This window comes from Podarcis gaigeae, assembly GCF_964106915.1.
Source record: "Podarcis gaigeae genome assembly, chromosome: 8".
In the NCBI taxonomy this organism is placed as follows: Eukaryota; Metazoa; Chordata; class Lepidosauria; order Squamata; family Lacertidae; genus Podarcis; species Podarcis gaigeae.
Window position 1 is genome coordinate 29131981 of NC_139684.1, and position 25235 is coordinate 29157215.

A 25235-nucleotide genomic window follows, 5' to 3' on the forward strand; every position below is an offset into this window, starting at 1 on the left:
AGTCCTCGAAGTTGAGCTGGAAAAGACACAGAAGACAAAGAGGTTTGCCTGTTTTCTTCTGTGCTCCTTTTGGTTAGTTTTTTCCTCCTAAGCACAAGAACATTCAGTAGCCTGACTGCACAAAAAACAAATTGCTGGCCTGCATTGGACAGCAGAATATTGCTTTGTTTGTTTTTAATTTAAATTTTTCAAAATGTGAAAAACAAGGAATAAGCTTTGTATAGATGAATGCAATGTTCCTTAAAATAAATCTCAGCTGTTGTTTTAAATAAGAAATAAGAGGGTTAGTCCTCATAGTTGAGGTGGTTTGAAAACACCATCAAACCCACCTGATTCAAACTTAAGGTTAAACCATAGTTTATTTTTAACTGGTTTCATGAGAGTGAGCAGTGTGCTTTGAAGCTATTATTTCAAAGAATGGGCCTGGAGGAGCCAGTTATAGCCTAAATTGTCCTGGGCTCTAACTCATGAATTTGTTATACATGACTAATGGTTCAGTAGCTCTTTGTGCTAGATGCTCTGTGTGTGATCAAAGACTAGCTGAATTAGCAGTCATGTGTAATAATAATAATAATAATAATAATAATAATAATAACAATAATAATAATAATAATAATAATAATAATTCAGATTTTCTGCAAGTGGTGTAACCTCATTGGTTAAATATCTAAAAATATAATTGGATGCATTTTAAGTGATTGCTTAAGCTGGTATATTTCAGTTGAAGTCATTGTGGGTGTGGAATTGCACCATAGTAGAATTACAGTATTAGTGATCCTAAATTGCTTCCTAAAGACTCTTTCTACCTTACAAAATAACGTGTAGACGATCACAGAAGAAAATAGGCCTTCTGAAGCAGCAGCTGGAAGAGGCAGTGGAAGAGGAGATGGCAGCACGCCGGATTCTAGCAGACCTGGTCAACTTGACAGAAAATATGACTCAAGAACGTAATCGTCTTTTAAACTTGGTAATTTTTTTTAAAAAAACCTTTGTCTATATGTGGCCCATTCTGATTAAATGAAATACAGTGGTGCCCCGCAAGACGAACGCCTCGCAAGACGAAAAACCCGCTAGACGAAAGGGTTTTCCGTTTTGGAGGCGCTTCGCAAAACAAATTTCCCTATGGGCTTGCTTCGCAAGAAGGAAGCCCATAGGGAAATCTCCGGGGACCTCTTTTAAATGCTAGCGGTGGGGAGCAAAGCCTTCCCCCCCCCTCCGGCCTTCAGAAGAGGTCCAGGAAGGCCGGCGGGGGCCGAAAGGCTTTGCTCCCCACCGCCAGCATTTTAAAAGCAGTCCGGGATAGCAGGGAAGCGCTTCCCGCTATCCCGGATGGCTTTTGAAGGCAGGCGGGGGGGAGCAAAGACTTTTGCCCCCCGCCCGCCTTCAGAAGAGGTCTGGACCTCTTCTGACGGCCGGCGGGGGGCAAAAGTCTTTGCTCCCCCCTGCCTGCCTTCCCGGGAGAGCGGAGAAACGCAGTCCCGGAGGGCTTTTGAAACGCAGCAGCGCTGCGTTTCTCCGCTCTCCCGGGAAGGCAGGCAGGAGGGACAAAGACATTTGCCCCCCGCCGGCCTTCAGAAGAGGTCTTCTGAAGGCTGGCGGGGGGCAAAAGTCTTTGTCCCCCCTGCCTGCCTTCCCGGGGGCTTTTAAATCGCCCCGGGACAGCGGAGAATGTCGCCCGCCAGCATTTTAAGATCGCCCCGAACAGCGGAGAAGTCCTCCGCTGTCCCGGGGTTTTTAAAATGCTGGCGGTGGGGAGCAAAGCCTTTCGGCCCCCGCCGGCCTTCCTGGACCTCTTCTGAAGGCCGGAGGGGGGGGGAAGGCTTTGCTCCCCACCGCTAGTCCGGGAAAGGCAGGCGGGGGGGGAAGCAAAGACTTTCGCCCCCCGCCGGCCTTCAGAAGAGGTCGGGGGACAGACTGTCCCCGGACCTGGTCTGAAGGCGGTTTCCATAGGAACGCATTAATTGATTTTTAATGCATTCCTATGGGAAACTGTGCTTCGCAAGACGAAAAACTCGCAAGACGAAAAGACTTGCGGAACGAATTAATTTTGTCTTGCGAGGCACCACTGTAAACATAAGGAATTCAAAACCTTGTTTATATCATGAATGGGGCAGTGTTTGGAGGACTAAAGGCTGAAATACACATAAGGCTATAATCTTATGCAGAGTTGAACCTGGGAGTAAGCACCATTCAACTTGGTGGCACTTATTCTTTGTATAAGTCTTTGTTTTGGGGTTATCAGAGAATTGCAGCCGACTAATTTTGCATAGTATTTTCCTGAAATTGACAGGTGCCAAACTTGAGTGTCATTGGAGTGCAAACCACAGAGTGTTTAGTTTTAGGATGAAATCCTAATCCCAGCTTCTGCCTGGTGGAAGCTGGGAGTGGCAGGACCACTGCCACATTCACAGATCTACTGAACATGCCAGTCAGGGAGGGCAGGTGAGGCAGGCAGATGGCAGCGCTAGCCTGGAGCTGGTGCAGTGGTTGGGCCTAATACCCATCAATGACTGCAGAGAGACTGGCTCCAGATCCATTGGATCTCAGGCTGGCTCAGATAATACCCCAGCCTCAAATGCCCCATTTTGGATCTTATCACTGGCTGCTGCTGATTCCGGCAGTGACATCTCTGCCTGCCAGCATGTTCAGTGGCTGAAAGTGGGATCACTGCATAGGGGAGGCTAGCAGAGGCCATAAGGGCTGGGTGGAGGGACACATCTGCCCAATCCTGATTGACCCAGCACAGAAGGCATTTGGATTGCCCTGCCAATCAGGAAGCTGAAATGTCTTTACCGTAAAAGTTGCTGGTCTAGACTTGAATAACCACTTGACCTCCATTGATATGCCAAGAAAGATATGTAAACCACCTTGCTTCCCATAGCCATCGCCAAGGAAGTCAGAAAAGGTGTAAAACACACTTTAATGTCATAGGTGAACTGAGGCCTCATGAGCATTGGGGGGGAGGGGAGCACACAAACATACAGTCATATAATTGAAATTAAGCTGATACTTCTGGCATGCATGCAGTAGTTCCATTTGCCTGCTTGGATCTAAATAATATTTTTTGTATTTATAGTGCCTACCACTAGGTGCTTTACAAACAGACCCTATGAAACTCACAATTTTAGACTGAGAAATGTGTGTTTATTTAAAAATGCCTTTTAAAAAGATAATTGATGGGCAGTTGAAGAAGAGACAAAAGTTGAACATAGTAACAAATTTGGAAATAGAAGGAAGATATATTCAGAACCCGGTGGAAATTAGAAAATGTTTCCAGAAATATTTTAAGAAATTATATACTCAAGGGCCACAAAATGAGGAAGAGATTGCAAAATTTTTGGAGAAAAATGGACTTAAAAAACTATCACAAGAAAATAGATCACTCCTGAATAGTAAAATAACACGATTAGAGATAGAACATGCCATTCAGAATATGAAGCTGGGCAAGTCTCCAGGGCCAGATGGCTTGACCTCCAAGTACTATAAGACATTAAGTGACTATTTGATTCAACCACTGATGGAGGTCAGCAATGAAATTATGGAGGGAAAGAAGGCGCCTGAATCGTGGAAGGAAGCTTTCATCACATTGATACCAAAATCAGAAACTGAAAAGACACAACTTAAGAACTACCGTCCCATTTCCCTTTTAAATGTGGATTATAAAATATTTGCTGATGTTTTGGCAGGAAGACTCAAAAGAGTTTTAAATGAGATAATTCATAAAGACCAGGCAGGCTTTCTCCCAGGAAGACACTTGTTTGCTAATACAAGGAACATTATTGACATTTTGGAACTTTTGCAAACAAATATTAACACTAAAGCAGTTTTAATTTTTATAGACGCGGAGAAGGCCTTCGATAACATCTCTTGGAAATTTATGAAGGGGAATTTAAAAGAAATGGGAGTGGGGCGGGGTTTTGAAAATGGGATTGATGCGATTTACTCAGAACAAAAGGCAAAACTGATAGTTAACAATGTGGTTACAGAAGAGTTTAAGATTGAAAAAGGCTGCCCGATTTCCCCCTTGCTGTTTATTTCTGTCCTGGAGGTACTCTTGAACTTGATTAGAGGGGACCGGTTGGTGCAAGGGATTCAGATCGGAGCGAAACAATATAAACTTAAAGCTTTTGCAGATGACCTTGTCTTGACATTGCAAGAGCCAGAATCTAGCACAAAAAGAGTGTTACAATTGATTCAGGACTTTGGTCGGGTGGCGGGTTTCAAACTAAATAAACAGAAAACTAAGGTGTTGGGAAAAAACTTGACAGATACAGAGTTGGAACGGTTTCAGAGAGAAACAGAATTAAATTTGGTAAAAAGGGTGAAGTACCTAGGGGTAAATATAACAGCAAAAAATTTATGTCTCTTTAAGGATAACTATGATAAATGTTGGTCTGAAATTAAGAGAGACTTGGACAGCTGGACAAATTTGAAGCTCTCTTTGTTAGGCCGAATTGCTGCTATCAAGATGAATGTATTGCCAAAGATGTTGTTTTTGTTTCAAACATTGCAGATTGTAGACAAAACGGAGTGTTTCCGGAAGTGGCAGAGAGATATTTCTAAATTTGTCTGGCAGGGCAAAAAGCCCAGAATTAAGTTCAAGATACTAACTGATGCGAAAGAAAGAGGGGGCTTTGCCCTGCCAGACTTAAGGCTGTACTATGAAGCCGCAGCTTTCTGCTGGCTAAAAGACTGGCTACTTCTAGAAGACACTGATGTCTTAGATCTGGAAGGTTTTAACAATGCATTTGGTTGGCATGCATACTTATGGTATGATAAAGTTAAGATCAATAAGGCCTTTAAGAATCATATCGTCAGGAAAGCAGTGTTTAATGTCTGGACAAAATACAAAGACCTATTGGAAAATAAAACTCCAAGATGGCTATCACCTCTGGAGGCCAAGGCCCGAAAAAGACCCAATATGGAGGCCAAATGGCCGAAATATTGGGAAATAATAGAGAAAGAGGGCAATAATTGGAAATTGCAGAGTTTGGAAAAAATGAAAGACAAAGTGCGAGACTGGTTACACTACGCTCAGATCCAAGAAATTTTTAAAAATGATAAAAAGTTAGGATTCCAGGTGGAGAAATCGAAGTTGGAAACAGAATTGTTAGAACCTAAGACTAAAGTACTCTCAAGAATGTATAACTTGCTGTTGAAATGGAATACACAAGATGAAATGGTTAAGTCGGCCATGATAAAGTGGGCACAGGATATTGGGCATAATATTATGTTTGAGGATTGGGAAAGGTTGTGGACCACGGGGATGAACTTCACGGCATGTAATGCTCTGAAGGAAAATGTAATGAAAATGATATATAGGTGGTACATGACCCCAGTTAAACTTGCCAAAATATGCCATGTGCCAGACAATAAATGTTGGAAATGTAAGGAAAATGAAGGAACATTCTTTCACCTCTGGTGGACTTGTCCCAGGGTGAAGGCCTTCTGGGAAATGATATATAATGAGCTGAAAAAGGTATTTAAGTATACCTTCCTTAAGAAACCAGAGGCCTTCCTCTTGGGCATTGTCGGCCAGATGGTGCCAAAGAAGGATCGAACATTCTTTTTGTACGCAACAGCAGCAGCAAGGATACTTATTGCTAAGAAGTGGAAAACTCAAGATCTACCCACGCTGGAAGAATGGCAGATGCAGCTGATGGACTATATGCAACTGGCAGAGATGACTGGCAGAATTCGAGACCTGGGAGAAGAGAGGGTTGAAGAAGATTGGAGGAAATTTAAGACTTATTTACAAAAATATTGTGATTTGGTGGAAAGTTAAGTAGGATGTTTGATCATAAATAATTGGCCACCACAAAATCGGATTGGAATGGGATGTAAAGCGAGACTAAGAGAAACAAATTTTCAGAGGACTATATTTAAATAAGCGGTTATAAAATTTGCAAACTAGATGATAAATTGCATGGAAAAAATTTATGATGATGAAAATGGCAGTGGGAGATGTGAGGAAGTCCAAAGAAGTTATGAAACTCTGTTGAGATAAAAGTAAGGTTGTTTATTGTCTTTGTACTCCATTCTGTAAAAAACCCTAATAAAAATTTTATTAAAAAAAATAAAAAGATAATTGATGAGAAGCAAGGAGAGGAATGCAAACTGTAGCAATTGATGGTCCACCACCTGGTTTGGAAAAAATCGTTTATATTTGAAACAATCCATTATATATTATCCCCTTCACCTATGGGTTCATGACAAGAGCAGTCAAGAAATAGGATGTTTCTGTGCCTCCTGTCCTGTTCTTCTCAGTTTTCCATTTCTTTATTTATTCATTTCATAGGTTTTATGTAAGGTTAAAATAGTACAGGAGACCTTTGTGCAAAATGCAGTCACAGATGTGGTTCGTTGGCATTTAGACTTCCCTCAGCATGATAAATAAATGATTCTTTTGAAACCAGTGAACTGAAGGTAGAATGTTTCCATTAATTCACTGAACAATAATGAGAGATCTGTAGGCAATAGCTCTTCTTGTTTGTTCAGATAATTACTGTGATTGAAATTTGTTGCTAAAGTGGTTGATTTTGGAAAACTAGTCAGCATTTCAGTGTGTGTGGTTTTCCAAGACCTGATAAGTATTCATTCTGTAATGTATTTTTCCTGCATGTGGGTTTCATATGTTTTCTGTAGTTTCTACTAGTTAGTATGGCACAAAACATTTTGAACATTTCTTTTAAGGCTCACATGCCTCCTGAACAGTGTTTTTCAGCTAGGGCAGTGGTAGGGAGGGGCCACAGTTCTGTGGGAGAGTAGCTGCTTTGCCTGCCAATGATGACTGGTTCAACCCCCTGGCATCTTCAGCTGAAAAGGTCTCTGGTAGCAAGTGATGGGAAACATTTGAGGGGGGGCTGTGAATGGGCATGGTTATTCTGGTGCTTGTTGCCAAACTGTCTTTATGTAATTATTTAATTATTTTATCTTGTGTTCACTTCCCTGGGATCCTATGGGATAAAGGGCAGTCCAGAAATGTAATTGATATATACATAAATATATCAGTAGAATACATTTCAGAACAGCAAAATCTTTTGCCAGCTCACCTCCCCCCTCCTTTTTCCTCCAGACCAGTTGCTTGGAAAGACAGCAGGATGGTGTTCTCAACAAAATAGTAGAAGGAAACATGCGCCTAGGGATGTTAGAAGAGAAAGTGAAGGTGAGTAGAGTTTGCAGACAATATATCTATAGCACACTACAGTTCTTCTGTTATATATTACATTTTTTTTTTTTAGAACTGCAGTCACAAATATGTGGCTTGGTTCAAAGTGCTGCAACAGCCGCTATTTCATGCAGTTTTGCTTCTAGCTAATGCATGCCATGGATTTCTGCAGTAACAGAATGTGCTGGGGAAATGTATCTGACCTACAAAGCTGTAAAATGCTGTTAGAATGGGGTTTGTTTCATTTTTGCTTTTACCGGGTGTTTCGTCCCTGATTCTTTAGCCTTTTTTCTAAAGTTCTGCAGTAAAGAGGGATGTGAAAAGGAGCTCCGCATAGGGTATGTTGCAGGCAGGAGGCTACTAGAGCACGAACAATTCTGGCCAGGCTATCCTAGCCCTAGAATGGCAGTAGCTAGCAAGAAGGCCTAAACTGGGCATAAGCACACTCCAGCCATGAGCCACTTGGGACTCAAATGACGGGCTGGAATCCTGGAGCACTACCATATTGAACCTGTTCCTTCAGATTAAAGTGCAACCCTTCCCTGAACAGGTCATCCACATACTTTCTGGACTTAAGAGCCACCCACCCAACGGCAGCACTTCTGCCTTATCAGGAGCCCTGAAAGACTCACCCTGCATTAGGCTTCCCACCGTGACCAACCAGATGCTTCTGGGAATCACACAAACAAGTTGAAGAGACAGCCTGCCCTTTCAGGTTGCTTTCCCCCAGTAACCTCCTTACTGAAACATTAAAAATGGCCTGAACTCATGTAATTTGAGGGATGATTAGCAGTTTTGTGATAATTTGCTAGGCAACCCTTCAGGGAATGACCTGTTTGGTTTAAGTTCTCTTCAGTGCTCCAGTTCTGCTCAGAATTAATTGTATCAACAGCTATATGGATCCTTTGCATGCATGTATTTGCCAGTAGGAGGCTCATTTGGGAAGTATTTTTAGAGCATGTATCTTAAGTCCCTTTCACACACAAAATATAGATATAAATATGTCTTTTCAGTTACCAGCTTTTAAGTGGCATTGGAATAATAATTATAGGTTTTCATATTAGAACTACAACAGTTGTTTTGTACTGTAGATGTTGTTGTAAAAGTATGTCAGTTTAATTTTTCTGGAACAATTACTGTAATGATAAACATCATAACCTTTTAGCATCAAACTGCGTCAAGCTGAGGCACTTTTGCCCTTTTGGTTTCACAGGCTTGTTTTGCATTCTCTTTCTTCTAGCCAGCCTTAAGATAAATATTTGATTAAAAGCAAGCACCCTGGAGTGAAATTGGCAGTTGGCCTAATTTTCGTTTCTCTCTTTTTTAGTCTTAGAAGAAAAATGCTAGCTGAGGGTAGCTTTCCACTAATCAAAATACTGTAATTCTTCATAAATATGGATGAGCTGTTGCAACTCCTAAGTGTCTCCAGTTAAGTATTTATTTTTGAGAAAAACAGTGAAGGCCCAATCCGCTTGTGCAGTGTTGTGTACTCTGGGCATTCGTTTATAGTGGACAAGATCTGACATCCTGGGACCAGGTGACAGTTGCTGCTGCTGACGTCCTATCTGGTGTTTGCTGCAGTGAAAACTGTGAAGGGAATAATGGGGATACCATATCTACAGAGGTGTGGTAGGTGAGTGGAAGGGAGTGGCATGTATTTGCAGTGCCAAAGCAGATGCCCTCGAGTTGCTTGGGAACTCCATCACACTTCATGGAGTTCATCGCAGCAGACTCATCTGCTGGATGCCTAAGGATGTGGCTGATCCTGCTGCAGCCTATCCTGAACAAAATACACTTGCCCCACATCCAATATTAAAGGCATAAACTGCATTATAATTTGCAGAATCATTTCGTTTAAAGAAAAAGGAGAATTGGTTTAATACCCTGCCTTTCAACGTTATTGGGACTGTTTCCCTAAATAAATGTCACAGAGCGAGTCGGCAGTAAATCACACTGTTCAAAGTTGGTCAACTCTTTATTAGCAAAACCACAATCTTCCCAGATTTGGCTGAGTGTCAGGCCTAACGAGCACAGTAGCTCATCCCTGGTAGGTCTTACCCCACCAATCAGTTGCCAAGACTGAGAGTCCCCGGTTTCCCCCAGCCATCTTAAGTCCAGGTCTTTTCCTGGAGAGGGCTTTCCCCAAGCAATCGGAGATGGTGCCTGTGTATAGCTTGTCTCTCCTGCAGCTGTTTCAGCCCTCTTCTGGTTCTGGGAGATGGGGGGGAGGGGATATTCTCTCAATAGGATGGGGACACACCCATGACTCTTTACCAACCTGACTCATCTCTGCCTCTTGGCCTCCCTCTTCCTCCTCACCTGCTTCAGCTTCTGCATCTGATTATGGACCTCTCTCTGCCACACACTCTCTCACTAAGCCCTGTTACCTCTTCGGCTTCCGACTCCTCCTCTTTCTTCTCCCTCATTGTTTCCCCACTACCACTCTGGTCCAGTTTTGCTCCATAGGTTTACCTGCCTGTGCCTAACATCGGGAGTGGGACAGATGGCATAGTCTGAGTCAACCTGTGCTGCAGGCTAAGTGGGGAGGCCTGGGGCAGGCAGGGGGACTTGTTAGGTCTGGTAGCTGGAGGTTTACCTCCCCTGGCTTAACATTATGTGTGAGCAAGGCCAAAGATGTTGTTGTAATGTGCAGTGCAGAAGAACAGTACCTGGAAACTTGACTCAGGCCTAATAATAATAAGAATAATAATTTATTTATACCCCGCCCATCTGGCTGAGTTTCCCCAGCCACTCTGGGCGGCTCCCAGTCGAGTGTTAAAAACAATACAGCATTAAATATTAAAAACTTCCTTAAACAGGGCTGCCTTCAGATGTCTTTTAAAGATAGGATAGCTGCTTATTTCCTTCACTTCTGAAGGGAGGGCGTTCCACAGGGCGGGCGCCACTACCAAGAAGGCCCTCTGTCTGAAAGCAAGACTGCATATAAAGGCCCTGTGATGCTTTCAGAAAAGGTTTATGCTTAGGAAGGGGAGGAGGAAGATCCACAGCTGTGAGATGGCCACACCTTAATTTTTGGTGATTTACAACCCAATCCCCTGTACGATTTACTCAAAAGCAAATGCCACAATGTTACGGGGGACTTACTTTCAGGTAAGTGGCAGTATGATAAGATGGTTCATTGGCTTTGCACATGCTTTGCATGCAAGGAAATCTCTACTTCAATTCCTGGTGTCAGTAGCAGGTGGTGGGAAAGAGCATGCTCTGCGTGAAACCCTGGAGAGCTGCTGCCAGAGTAGACAGTAGTGGGCTACAGGGGCAAATATTATGGCTAGGTGTAAGGCAATTTCCCATGTTCCCAGATGCCATAGCAATACTGTATAGATAAAGGAACTAAATGATTTAGTCCTGTGGAAAAGCTGTGTACTAAATAAATAGTTGGCTCCCTAGCAAATATTCCAGTCCCTGGGAATTTGAGTCACATAAGTACAACTTGTAATAGGATGAAGTTCAGTTCCTGTGACATATCAGTCCCATATTTCACTGTGGCAGTCCTGCTCTAAATCTAGCCTTTTGTGGGCAGCTTAGAGACTGCCTCTCCCAACACAAGGCCAGACAGGTTGGGCTTCATGTGCCTTTGCTCCAGGAAATGAGACAGTTGGGAGGAGCCCTGAGGCTTTGGAGTGCCACCACATGCAGTGCTCACTTGATCCCTTTGTGTCTCTTTTTGCAGAGAGGATGAAAAGCATTCTCCTTCCTCCTGTCCTTGGGGCAGCTACACTTACAGGTGTTCAGCCTGCACCAGCTGGAAGCCTCTTGAACATTTAAAATTCAATTGGGATTTTGGTCCTCCTTTCCCTACCAGCACAAGGCAGCTTGCAGCATGAGGTAGTCCAGCTAAAAACAACATTATGCTCTTGCTGCTGTGTTGTTATGGTTTCACTGTTTTATTAAATTATCTGTTGCTGCAGAACTGTTGAGTTTTTATTGTTTTCTAATGTTTGCAGTATATTAAACTGCCTTAAGCTGAGAAGTCAAGAAAACCTTAAAAAAAGTTAGCTTTTATCTAAGGTGTGAAAGAGGAAGCTATTTTATTGTGATCATGGCTGGCTCATTTGTTTTTTCTTATATTAGTGCCCCCAAATCCTTAGGGGTATTTTATTTGGCATATACACAAGCCTAAGGGCCACATTTTTTGCGGCCAACCTTCCAAGTTATGGGCAGGGCCAGAGTTAAAAGTGGGCAGATTGTTTGTTTGACAAAATAGTGGTCTCTAACTTAATGACCGGCTATGATTATTTCTTGGCTAAAAGCCTATTTGCTACCAAGTACATACCACATTGCCTAATGCAGTCCTTACATATGCCAGGCATTGGTCAATCCAGTAGCATACCTGCACCTCTGTTCTGTGGAGAAAGGAGCATCTTGGGATGGTAGATATGAATGAGGTTGTGAGCCTTATGGAAGTCATAGATCCAGCAGGTCCTGTCCTGAAGGTTTTGAGGAGGCTGGGATAGTGGTGGAGAAACTTGGTAGTACAGTAACTGTTTGGTCCAAATAACAAGTGCACAGTTTCAGGAGGCCCAGTGCTGGTGTTTGCTGTTTCCTTATCCCATCCTTTACAAAGCCCCCAGGCCACAGCTAGCTGTGTCTTTCTCCTATAAAGCCAGCAACATGCTGACTTCTGTTGACAGCCCTGAGCAGCAGCCTGCACCCACCCAGATCTTGCATGCATTTCCATCAGGAGAAACCTGTGTGCTTCAGCAGACCCTAGTCTGGAGTTCCCAGCTAAGAGTCTTCCATGGTCCCTTCACAGGCTGCTGGTTTAGGAAGGAGGCGTTCCAGATGTACACAGCTCCTGGGGGCCAGATTAAGTTGCTGGTAGCATTGGGTCCTTGGGTCTAAAGCTTGCCCTCCAACTGCTGAATCATGCCCACCGATCTTAGTGGAGGTTACTTTCACATAAAATAAGTAACAGGCTGCTGGTACCAAAGACCAAAAGCTTGACATTGCCTTAATTAGGAAAGTTTCCCTCAAGAGTTTCACTCAGAAAATAAAGCATAATTTACGACTTGTACCGGTAATTACAATGGCTTATAAAAATGTAACAGTATGTTCTAGCAGAAAAGTTGCCAAATCTCTGTTTAAAGTAAAGGAACATTATTCCAGAACAGGAGAATCCATGCAATAAAACAGATCTCATTTCAGACCATCCCAGCTTCATAGCCTTTTATATAAGTATACATACCCTAGTTCCATCATTTTTGATTTGGCATCCCTGTCTCAAAATACACAAATTCTAGACAGGTTGAAGAATAGATTGGCAATACCATTTCACCTAGTCTGTTCTTCAGATCTGCATTTTTATTTCATCCTAGCTACAGGATCATCTAGTTTGACAGGGGAGATAGCGTGATAGTGCCAGTCCTTTCCCAGTCCTGCTATTCTCCTTCACTTTCCTCTTCCTCCGCTTCCTTTCCATTGTTGAAGCGCTTGTCAAAGCAGAACAAGAAGCAAGGCCATATCTCTCCTTCCAAATGCTGTCCCCTCTTTCATAAGCCAAATTTAGTCTCCAGCCTCTGAGGAAGCAAAAAAGAAATACCTTCCTCTCTTTTCCCTCAAAAGCTGGACTTTTGGGGTGGAAAAAGTGCTGGGGGTGGAATACTCTTTTGCCTCCACAACCTCTAGGAGGTGTAGGGAGGGACACTATTCTCCTGGGGGCCTCTCAGTGATGCTTGGCCCTGTCAGGATTGTGGACATTGCGAGGGAAGCTAAATAGCCTCTAGTGAGATAAAGATTTTTGCCTTCTATCAGATGTATCCCTTATGGGATCCTACAACTTTGCCCTGGAGAACTCTGTCAAAGCCATTAACCCCTCTGGGTTTTGTTCGTTGGTCACACTAAAGTATGGCTACCTATTGGGAGAGTGGGATGGAATGTTAGGAACATCTAAATATAGATGTCTCATTTTTGGCTACTGATTTTTTTTTTAAAAAAGAAAAAATCCATAGTAGGCTTTAAATAGCCTGTACATTTGAAGGTCTATAGTGCCAGTATCCAAAATTCAGTTTTAAAAAATGTTAGTTTCTAGAGGAACAGTCACACATTCCTTGGCAAAGGCATTGACAGAAACCATACACAAGACACACAGTTAGACTGGATGGCACAAGACTGACACAGACAATTCCAAGGGTCACTTTCTGAATCACCAATAAATAGATTCCAAGTGGCAAAGAACCAAAATAGAAAAATCCAAGCAGCCACACCAGTATTCTGGGGACATGGTTACAGAGCTTAGAGAAGAGATCTTGATCCAGGTGGCTGTGAGAGTTCACAGATGCCGAGTCAAGGCTGTGATCTGTGTAGTAATCCGAGAGGGTGTTCTGGCTTGGCGTCCTTGTGGAGTCTCTCTGTACTTCCATGATGGTAATCACCAAACAATTTGATGACCCATGAGAAGGACTGGAGGAAGCCAAGTTCTTTGGCGTCAAGACAACTTCTTTGCAGTCCGAGCTCCATGCTGTTTTGTCTTTTGTCATGAGCTTGGACATGATATTTGCGTCATCAGGAAGGCCCTCCACTTCCTCTTCCTGCAGCTCTGTCTTGTGGCGGCAGAAGGGGCAGCAAATGCAATGGGAGCCATCTCCCACGTGGAGGATTTTTGTCAGGCATTTCGCACACACTCTGTGAAGGCAGTCCAAGATTTTGGGTTTGCGGCTCTGGACGTTAAACTTCTGGTAACAGATTTTGCATTCCAGCTCATCGTTCGGTACTTTTTCTTCTCCCTCTGTTTGAGAATGATTCATCTTTAAATTAGGCAGGCTGTAAAAGATAATAGCAATGAGTTTCAGCTTTAAATTATGCCCTTTTGGTAGTTGTTCCTAGAGCAGCCTTTCCCAACCTGGTCAAAAACTCCCATCATCCCCAACATATGACCATGTTGGTTGGAGTTATTGGGACCTGTAGTCCAAACCATTTTGAGGGCATCAGGTTGGGGAAGCCTATCATAGAGTATATTCTTTACCGACAGAAAAAAGCAAATACAGTGGTACATCGGGATGCGAATGGGTCCGTTCCGGAGTCCCGTTCGCATCCCGAACGGAACACAAGACGCAACAGCGTGTCTGCGCGTGCGCAGTTGCGTTTCACCGCTTTTGCATATGCGCGTGACGTCATTTTGACCGTCTGCACATGCGTGAGCGGCGAAACCTGGTAGTAACGCACTCCGTTACTTCTGGGTTGCTGCGGAGTGCAACTTGAACATGTTCAACCCAAAGCACATTCAACTCGAGGTATGACTGTACGGTAACAAGTTAAACTGGTAGCAGTAGTTAAATGTAATTACCTCTTCTGATTAGGAGTCTCTGGTTTTCAGTTTCGTATAATTTCCCCAAATATCCACTGAATCTGTTTTGTTTTGTTTTATATCCTACTTTCCATCCGAGAGGAAATTGCTTCACCACCCCACAGACTGTAGAATGTATTAGACATTTTCTTGAATATCTGAACAGAGCTACCTCACATAGTTAAATTGAGGGAGCCCAATATTACCCATTGAGCTTTGGGGTCTTATAGGATTTGAACCCATGTGTCTGCATTCCAAGTGAAGTACTCTGTCCACTGCATCATGCCATCTTCCCCATCAGGGCCTAGATATGATTCCAAGGCCTGGGGCAAGTATACCCAGCAGCCCCCATTCCTCTGCTCTAAATTTACTGCCCCTCTCAAAGATTAGTTCTCCCTCTTTCCCTTCTCTAATTCCTTTTCTGAACTGCCTTGGGATGGCACCTGTGGGAAAAAGTGTCTGCACTACACTCAGATCCTGTGTGCTATTGGGCGTAAGTCTCATTAAATTCAGTAGTGCTTCTGTGCAAACTTACATACGGTTGATCTGTTAACATTAAGGAGCAATTACTCATCTGGAATATTTAGTTACTGCAGCTTAACATGGGAAAGAAGCAAGTTGGCTGGAAAACGTTTGGCTTTCAGTTGAGGATGTAACTCAGAAACTTGTATAACAGTTGCTACAACCAACCCTGACAAGCATTTAGAGTTTGATTTGCATTGGAGACGAATCTTCTTATCATGCACGGATGCTCTTGTAATGTTGCACTCTGTTTCTGAGCTTACAGAGGGAGGGAAACTTAATAGTAGCTCATTTGGTGGTGCTGTGCATTTGAAGTTACTCAGCAAAGGTATTACTTAACCTTTAGGGGGAAAACAACACCATTGAATATAGGTATCCCATGGCATTTCTTTGATTAATAAGAATGTGTGGTTGTGAAATTCTTAAGGATTTGATGGGTAAATAAGTGCGACAGTACATTTCACAGTTTTGTCTGTTTTGCCTGAAAAGAGGATTTGTTTCTGTTCACATTTTGTAATAAGCAAAGCTGGCTCAGTCTTGGCTCATCACCCTCACGTTGCCATGCAGCAGTGATGGAATTTTAATGGGAACAGGCAAGGACAACAACACCAACAATAACAACAACAACGGCATTTTTATTAGGAGACAGTTTCATTTGCATCTTTATCTTAACCATCAAGTCTGCTAAATGGTCTCTGTCTCGGTTTCTGACTTATTCTCTGGTGGGTCCACCCTGCACACTCTTTCACAAAGATGGTGGAGCAGAGCAGGCTCTAACATTAGAAAGAGAGAGAGTGCATTTGCACGTGATTCTTCCAAAAAATAGTTATGATAGCAGCATGTCCAAACACAATTTCTCTTTAACCATTGCTCCTTGGAAAGCATTCATAAGAGTGTAAATAGCAGGCATTAAGTCCCTCAGTTACCAAATTCTCTCTGTCTGCTGTGAAATACTTTCACATATTCACCTGGATGGCGGGTGGGAATGCTTTTTAAGTAGATTGAATTCCATGTCAACAAAGTAAGCAGTTAATTAGGTAAAATATTTGTTTTCAGTCTCTCTTTCCCTCAGGGACTCCCCAAGGAGGCCTTCAACAATATTAAAACACATTGTTTGGTGGTTGTGGTGGTTGCTACTGCTGAGCTTTACAAAAAAGCCCAAACCAAATATTCAAGAAGACAGAGGACAAGAAAGTAATCTCATATAATGAAAGATAACCAACAAACATCTCAGAATGTTATTCCATTCTTGCTTAACTCAAGAGCACCCTGAAAATAACAAGTTTTTCATTGGAAGTTGAAAAATAAGCCGTCATAGAGTTGTAGGGTTGGCCTAAGCTGACTCCCTCCAATGTAGGAACTGCGATGAAGAAGACAAGTTGACTTCTTTCAAAACCAGCCCCCCCCCCCCCAATCTTGGTTTGTGTGATCAGCTGCCAGGTCTTGTCCATCATAATAGGGCATAGCTAGGGTACTAGCCTAAATTACTCAACAAACCTGATCCTTAACTGGGTTGGGGTGGGGTTGCAACTCCATCCAAATTAGGCACTACACTTAGATCAGCTCTTCTCCCATCTCTGTCTTACCTGGATTAATTTCAGTTTGCTCACCTACATCCAATTCATCGCTGATTTCAGGTACTGGGTCAGAACCTCAGCCACCCTGGGTTTAGATGGAAAGGAAAGAGAATTGTGCGTCACTAGCATACTGACTGTATCCTCCTCCTCTCTGGACAACCTCACCCAGTGATTCATGTAGACGCCAAATAGCATAGGAGACTCTTGCAGTCACCTACAAGTTAAAGACCAATGGGTGGAGCAGCAGTCTCCCAGCACCGCCTTCTGAGATTGGCCCTTCAGGAACAATTCAAACCACTGCAGTTAGATGTCCCATCCCAGCAAGACAGCTCCAGAAGGATGCTATGATGGGTGATGTTGAACACTGCTGATTAAGAGGGCTGGACTTTCCCTGTCCACCTTCTGGTGTGGGTCTTCCGTTAGACCAACCAAGACCAGGCCAAAAAACAGACTGAAATGCTTCTAGATAAGTAATATGCTAGAGCTGGGCCTCCTCTGCTCACTGAAGCCCCCGACCTAAATCAGGTATGCTCAGGAATTATTCCCCTATTCCTCCCAACAAATATTCTCTCTCACCCACTCCCTCTCTGACCCTTGTGCATGCTCTAATTCATTTTGTCCCTTTCCTGTTGCAGACATGAAACATGAAAGGAACAGACAGCCGTCGCAAGCAGACGAAATGTTCAGGTTGACAAACCGGCCTGTGTTAATTATAACAAGAGGTTTTTTGTTTTGTTCTTTTAAAGCAATGTCATAAGACATTCCTTGGAGAGGCATGGAGGAGTAGTGGGGGAAATGGCAGGAGAGTTTAGGAAAATGTTTTCATCATTACTTAGAAAAAGTCTGATGTGTTGCCTGAAAAGACCTTTTGAACTGGGGGCAAGGCCAGTGGTGCACTTAAACAGCCCCATACCTAGTTCATTGCATCCTCCTCACAGTGTTGGGCAGGGGAAGGCACCATTTCCAGGGACAAGTGTAAACCAGTCTAGCAACCACTACAAGTACCGTCTTGTGCTTAATACTACCTTGTGTAGTATTCTGCTTGGATGGTCATTTTCCAAAATGCATTGCAGGGGGAGTTGAATTAGATGACCCTTTGGGACCCTTCCAACTCTGAAACTCTGTGAGCTTCATGCTGAACTTAAAAGCAATGACTTAGTTCGTAGCCATGGTGCTCTTCATAGTAGCAGTGACTTGCTTGGCGCTGTTGTGTTTATTGACACACATTTTTAGTGCTTTCCTTGGTTTTATGTAAGCCTCCCTAGGAGACTTATTGGCTGAAGAGCAGTTTAAAAACATATGGAAGAAATCAGAGTGGCATCCTGAGGGTGCGATGCACAGGAAGAAGCAATAGGCATGAGGAAGGTGCTGAGTCCTTTACCTACCTGCTACTTTTCCTTTATGACTATAACCCCCACCACAGATGCACATGTGTGTGCGCACACACCACACAGAGTACCAAATGCAAAGTTCTTATCAGAGATCTCCTGGATTTAAACTGGGAACCACAAGGTGTGTACAGACCCCAAAGTCCTCATCAGGCACAAAAGGCAACAGAGCTATGCAGCATCAGCCTCTGAGATTGGCAAGCAGTATTAAGACCGATGGTCTGGATTGGGTAGAACTAGTCTATCCCATCTTGTTCTATTCAGAATAGACCCATTGAAATGAATGGCATTAAGTCATGCTGCCTGAAATGCTAGGAACCTGGCCTTTCCCCCCCTGCTATGTACCACCTTCATGTTTGCACTTTGGGGGCCTTGGCTGAAGGCTATATCCCTCAGATCTAGATTTGGATGAGGGAGGTGTGCCTTGCTGAACGGTCAAGAAGATGCCACGGTGACCTCTCAATTAATTTGCTGCAGTATGCTCTGTGACACTTTCTTGAAGACTTTCCATAAACTTCAGGTGGTCCAAAATGCAGCAGCCGGAATACCTTCCAAGACTGAGGTCTCATACTACGCTAGTCTTGAAACAACTGCATTTATTACCAGTCAGTTTCCAGGCACAATTCAGACTGCAGGTATTGACCTTTTAAAGTCTTCTGCTGTCACGTTCCTAATTATCTGAAAGAAGAATGCCTTCTCCCTTATCTTCCAGTCCCCTTTGTGTTCAGTTTGTCAGAAGAGACCATCTCCAGTTCTAATACCTTCCTCCGATAATCCCTTCCCCATGGACAAATTGCCTACACTTGAGCAATCTTAACACAGAGAAAACAAAATGAACCTGTCTGCAATTATAGTTAGCAAGTTATTTTGTTTCTCAGTGAGTTTAGTATTTTAAAAGGAACAGAAGACATCTTTCTTGGGAAGCTCTGGATGTTCCCTTTCTTCTATACCACTCAAGAAGAGCAAATAATCCACTTCACTGGTAAAAGCATCAAAGATGTTGTGGGACCTTGAAGACCAATAGGATTTTTTTCCCATATATATATTTATTATTATTCATTTGGTGTACCGTGAGCCACCTTGAACACCATTGCAGCAAAGTAGCATACCAATAAAGGTGGCGGCGCTAGATTCTACTCAATGGAAAATTATTCCATTAAAAATGGATTAGTCTCTTTCCTGCTTTTGCTACTACTGATTAATATGGCAACCTCTCTTTGAAGTTTGCATGTCACTGCTTGTAGCTTTTTCTTTTCATTGTTTCCAAGTTTTGCTCTTATGTGGGAAATGGCCAGGTACAATTTCGTTTATATTTCTGGTTTTGAGGATTTTAGGCAGCTGCTTGTGTCTAGGTGATAAAATGGAGCATGATTCAACCTCCCACCCCACTCCCAATATAACAGGTTTCCATTAGGTAGTGCCATCCTGCTTTCACTTGTGATGCACCTTTCAATTCTGTGAAGGTCTAGGTATATTTACCAAGCTTGACAGTTGAAAGCGGGTCTGGGGGGAGGAACCCAGGCAACCACCTGATCCAGAGGTATGATTGAAGCAGTTCCCCTGTTCAGAATTCTGTGCTTTGGAGTTCTCCAGTTGTACATACAGTTTTAGACAAAACTCCCCATGCTTATCCATTTTCCCCCTTTAAAAGTTCTAGAGCTGTTGCTGCTTTATAAAGACAACATAACTGAGGGGGATGGAAGACTCCAAAGAGCCTCAGCCTAGGGAGCACTTGAAGAAAGTGGGATCCCTATTTAGATAAATGCATCAATATTTAAAATGTCAAGACCATATGTAGATGTAGTAAAAATGGCTGTATTCCTTGTTTTCTTCAGTTCCATTCTCGCCTGCAAGAGAAACCTAAGCCAAGAGATAAAAGCTTTGTTCTGTTTCATAGAATTTTACATTGGGAAGGGGAGATCAGTTACCTATAGGATTACCTACAGCGTGGTGTAGTGGTTAGAGTTTTGGACTAGGACATGGAAGATGAGGGTTCAAATCCCCACTTATCCATGAATTTTATTGGGTTGTTCTGGCCACTGCCTCTTAGCTTAACCTACCTCACAGGATTGTAGCAATGGTAAAATGGGGAAGGGGGGAAACCACTTCAGGTCCTTGAAGCAAAAGCAAGATATAAATGTAATGATAATAGGAATAAACAAATTATATGGACGGGAATCATTTTGCAGTAGAACACATAGCAAATATGTAGGGTTTTACCAGTTCCCTTGAGGGAAGATTGGAAGTGAAATTTGCTGGACTGGATAAACTATATTTTAGTGCACCTTTCGGGTTCTTCTCTCTTTTTATTTCTTCATTTGTGCCTTTTCTCCCCCCGCCCTTTATACCATTAAAAAAAAGAAAAAAATCACAGCTGTCAAAACCCTATTATACACTTCAAAGAAGCAAACTGACACAGCGTAAGATTGGCAGCCGATAAAGTAATAAAGAAAGAAAACACACTAAAAAAAACCAAACCAATAAAACAATACAACTGCAGTGTAAACTATAACCAAAACATATCCATCGGGCAGGTAAGTTTGTTGTTCGTTGCATTCAGAATGGATGAGTTAAAAATAAATGGAAGAATTTATATGTAAAAATTCAAACTTTTTTTTTTGCTATAAAATGTGGCAACTGGTTCAGAGTCACAACCTGATTTCCAAATGTTTACTGCCATTAAGTAAGAACACAGGGAGCTGTCAGTTACCAGGCCCTGCTTCTCACCTATCTAGTCCAGTACTGCCTACTCTGACTGGCAACAACTCTCTAGAGTCTCAGGCAGAAGCCTTTTCTACTGCCTGCTTCCCTGTGTTTTGAAGCTGGGGGGTCCAGAGCTTGAACCTGAGACCTCCTGCAGATACAGTGCATGTGCTCTACACCGAGCTGTGGTCCCTCCCATAAAGTTCAGTCTTCCTAAAATCTCAGGTGACAGTTTTCTGAGTTCATCCGACAGGCAAGCACCCAGTGCTCAACTCTGCAGGACAGCCAATGTCCCTTCAGGTGCTGTTGGACTCCAAATCCCATCAGTCCCAACAACGTGGCTAGTGGTCAGGGATGGTGGGAGTTGTAGTACAGCAACATCTGGAGACAACAAGTTGGGTTCCTCTGCAGAACTGCACCCTGTTTGTGGTAAAAGAAAAGCTTCCATATACCATTTCCATCCATTTAAATATTGATGCAATTGAACATGCTTGAATTTTTATAGGATGGACTCCTACATCACCCTAGCTTAATTCTTTCCCTGGGCAACTTGTTTTCCTTTTAATTCCTGCTCTACTTTTAGACATGACTATTAGTACAAAGACTTGAATTGGAAACGGTGCTTTTCCAAGTCTGCTGGATAAATTTTCAGACCATGAAGACCTGAGGCAAGGGTGTAGTTTTGATCTTCACACTAATAAATCTGAAATTGGGTAGCATTATCACCAGGCTTGTCCAGAAGAAAAGGTTAAGGTATCCACAAAGCTGAGACCTTTTACATATAGGCGGATAAGAGGTTTCGTGTAAAGTAATAATCAGAATGAAACTTTTTATCTAAGATGAAATATTTTTTCCTCCTTCACGTTCACTTAGCATTGCTTTTTGCATTCTTAGCCATTTTGCGATTCAGAAGTAAAATTCACTGTTTCAAAAAAGAACTAATGCTTTCTAAATAATTCCTTGCTTTTCTAAACAATGCATTTTCTCAGCAAAAGCAGGGAGAAACGTGTTGCATTCCAGTGCTTCAGTGAAAGGATACACAGCTTCAAGGCGCCCAAAGCAATTATAAGGCAGCTGACTTGTTTTTCCAAGATGAAAGGATTAATGAACATACATGCCACCCAGTAGCATCTCTTCCCAGACTTACAGTGATACGCTGACAATTAAAACCAAATTATTAAACTTGTCTATAAGCAACATGTGCTTAAAGTCCAACTTGGCTTCCTGATGAGTCAAACATATTTGGATTTAAGACCTGTTTTATAAAGACCTTTCTCCAAAGGGAGGCATTAAAATAGCACAGTAGACCTATCTTTTGCTGTATGCTGTAGAAAGTGCATGCAGTAGAAATGCTTGAAGGAAGGATCAGGTCATTTCCAACCTACCCGATTTGTTCTTTGAACAAAGCACCCCTGGTTTCAGGATGAAGCCCCTGTGGGAGAAAACCATCTTCCCGCCAGTTGAGTTCCCGTCAGCTGGCTTGCAACCCCGGCGCTGATTCTAACTGGGCTCTGCTCCAACTCTCACAGGTGTATAAAAAGACGGCTGCCGGAAAGCTCGGAGACATCAGCCTCAAAGCATCGGAGCAAGAGAAGGAATTTGCCGGGAAGGCTGCTCAGTACCAGCGTGAGATGAGGCACCTCCAGCGGCTGCTGCAAGAGAAGCAGGAAACCCTCGACGAAGCGCTGCAGCAGAAAAGGTAAGGCAGCCAAAGCCTTAAACAAACCCATTAGCCCCGACTGGTAAAGGAGCAGGACATGCTCTGCCTAAGAGCCCCCTCTGGCGTGCTCTGGCTGTATTCACTTCCCTGCCTAGCTGCTGGGTTGAAAATCTCCTCCTCTCAACTGACTCTGTCAGCTTCCCCATCCTCCTCTCCCTCCTTCTCCCTCTCTGAGCCCCCGACCTACAAATCCTTGAAGGAAATCGTTGCCTGCTAGCTCCGACAGCCAACCTTAAAAATCCTCCTGGCAGCTGTACTGCCTTTTGCTGAAGGAAAGCAAACACACAGAAGCTATTGGCTTGAATAGAGCTTTCAATAATTCTCTCCAAAGTGAATCACTGGTCACATGCTCATTGATTTAATAACGTCTTCCAGTGAGGACTGATGAAGTCCCAGGCTGACATTTTTCTGACAGACAGGAAATGAGGGCAGTCAGTTAAGAGCACTTGGCAAAATGAATATTTCGTGGATCTGGAGGTTTCTAATCACCAAAAAGGGGAGTAAACAGTTGAATAGGTCTTGGCTGGAAAATGATTCTCCGTGTCGAGAGAAACCTATATGGAGTACTGCTTCTTACTTCTCGTGTTAGTGATAGGAAGGCTTCAGAAATGGTTCCTGAAACAACACAGGAGACAGATAATTAGGCAGTTATTTTGCAGATCATCTCAGCCACTGTGAGATAAAATAATCCAGCCTGGAACTCAAGCTGTATGCCATCTGTGTCAGTTATCAACTCCCAGTAGAGGATAAGTAGTGTGGTCAGAAAACTTCTGATTATTTTCGGCAAAGTGTGTATGTGCTCTCTGTGCATAGTCCCCGTGCTGCAGTGACTGGTGCATCAATTCACACCCGACATGTCTTAGGGCACCTCTAGATTGCAGAAAGCTTGGACGGAGGTTATACAACTCTCTTTACTGAGCACTCATCCTCATTTGTTTCTTTAGAGGACATAGGACTCCTCATCAATTGGTTGTTAACTATCACTTTCCTTGCTGTTAAAAAGTCTTCTTTTTTAAAGTGGGTTTGTTGTGCAGCTAAATTTGCCATTGTGCAATTGAGTTCTATCTGCAAAAGCCTGCTGCTGAACAGGGCTTGGATCTAGTGTAACTTTACAGCAGCTTCTTGGGCACAGGATTGCTTCCGTAGGCAGGAAATCCACACGGCATCCTCCAACAAGCTGTCTATTTAGAAAGGGTGCAAGGAAAACTTCCTCTTGGGAATAACTTCCAGGCTGACCGTGCTTCTTCTTTTGCTTTAAAAAACATTTCCTTTTAATAATGACCTACGCCACTTTAGGAGTCCCTTTGAAGGCTGAAAGGTAGCATATAAATGATTGAATAAATGTGTTTTGTAAGCACCAGCTTAGCATCAAACAATGCTACGGGACCAGATACTCTAACCTGGGACTGCTTGCATATCTGGAGAGCTAAAGATGTGGTGAATACAGCCAGGTTTCCCTGTGGTTCAGGTGTGTGGAAGGGAAGGTCCTGCTGCCGCCACGTTCCAAACCATACTTTTGATCTAACATAAACTTTCTATTGTGCATATAGCCTGTGTTGCTTCATACAGCTTGACAATATGTATGTATCTAGGAGGGGAGGACACCTGTCCACCAGTGTGAGAGGCAGTGTGGTATAGCAGTTAGAGTGCTGGACCTGGGAGGGTTCAAATCCCTCACTTGGCCATGAAGCCTTGGGGCCAGTCCTTGCTTCTCAGCCTCCCATGGTTGTTATGAGGATAAAGGGAAGGGGGGGGGAATTTTGTAAACCACCTTGAGCTCCTTGGACTAAAGGTGGGGTATAATTGTAAATAATAAATACATTAATAAAATAATCCTCACTTTTATCTCTAGTCCTGGCATTCCCCAACATGTCAGCCCCTTAGAGCAGTGTTAGACATGTCAACTCCTTAGAACCATTTCTCTTCTCTTACCTGTCACACCTACCCACCCCTCACGCTTCCCACCTCAAACAGCAAAGGCTATTAATATACTAGTCCAAGCTTTATGAAGCACTGCCATCACAATGGGTTGTATCCAGTACTCGTTCTGCTCAGAGGAGACGCATTGAAATGAATGGACATGACTCACTTGGATCTCTTTACTTCAGTGGGGCTGCTTTTAGTCAGTTGGATACAACTCCATAAAGCTAAAATAATTGCCCACACTTTGATTTAGCAGTCCACTGCAGCAGAGGAAAATGCAATTGCGGGAAGTAGTTCTAAACAGCAGCACTTTGTCCCTTGTTATTGTCACCAACAGCAGCAGAGTTGCTGAGTGTTTTGCAGTTGGTTGCCAAGTCTTAGAATCATTGAATCGTATAATTGTAGAGTTGGAAGAGACCCCGAGGGCCATCTAGTCCAACCCCCTGCAATGCAGGTATCTCAGCTAAATCATACATGACAGGTGGCCATCCAACCTCTGCTTAAAAACCTCCAAGGAAGGAGAGTCCACCCCCCGAGGGAGTCTGTCGAACAGCTCTTACTGTCAGAAAGTTTTTACTGACATTCTGGAAGATGAGCAGTGCTTGTAGCTGGTGAAAGGCAAATGCAGCTTTTGCCTTGCCCTCAAAGAGATGCTTTCCTGCTGTGATGTCTCTCTTATTCTAGGCCAGTTTTAACAAACATCTGGATTGGATGGGACAGATGTATAGCTGGGTTAATCATTCTGGCCAGTGACCATGGGGTGTCAGCTTAGCTATGCAGACAAGCAATGTTACAGTTCAGGAAGCTGAAATGCTTTGCATATGTTTTCCCTACTCTTCCTGAATGCTGAGCTCCTTTAGTTTAGCCAGATTCCTTCCCTTCTGGTTGCATTCTGCTTTCAGTTCTCTCAAAATCCGGAAGCGCTTTAAGG

General features: G+C 43.2%; 1 protein-coding gene and 1 pseudogene across 5 annotated transcripts in view; one reads left to right on the forward strand and one right to left on the reverse strand.

Moving 5' to 3' along the window:
* The window catches only part of CEP89 (centrosomal protein 89), a 51530-nt gene that overhangs the window by 20101 nt on the left and 6194 nt on the right, over positions 1-25235 (forward strand). Inside the window, exons 16-19 of the mRNA XM_083752036.1 lie at positions 3-42; positions 826-967; positions 7076-7165; positions 22191-22360. Of these exons, the coding sequence (XP_083608162.1) occupies positions 3-42; positions 826-967; positions 7076-7165; positions 22191-22360 (442 nt within the window). The remainder of the gene's footprint in view (positions 1-2; positions 43-825; positions 968-7075; positions 7166-22190; positions 22361-25235) is intronic.
* Positions 11021-22925, reverse strand: LOC310849776 (E3 ubiquitin-protein ligase RNF182 pseudogene; annotated as a pseudogene). 4 transcript variants are annotated; one of them, XR_014568720.1, is made up of 3 exons: positions 22613-22925; positions 16580-16655; positions 11021-13948 (listed from the first exon to the last, which is right to left on the reverse strand). The product of XR_014568720.1 is annotated as an E3 ubiquitin-protein ligase RNF182 pseudogene (transcript). The 4 variants fall into 4 exon arrangements; XR_014568722.1 differs by lacking the exon at positions 22613-22925 and adding an exon at positions 22047-22184; XR_014568721.1 differs by lacking the exons at positions 16580-16655; positions 22613-22925 and adding an exon at positions 22047-22184.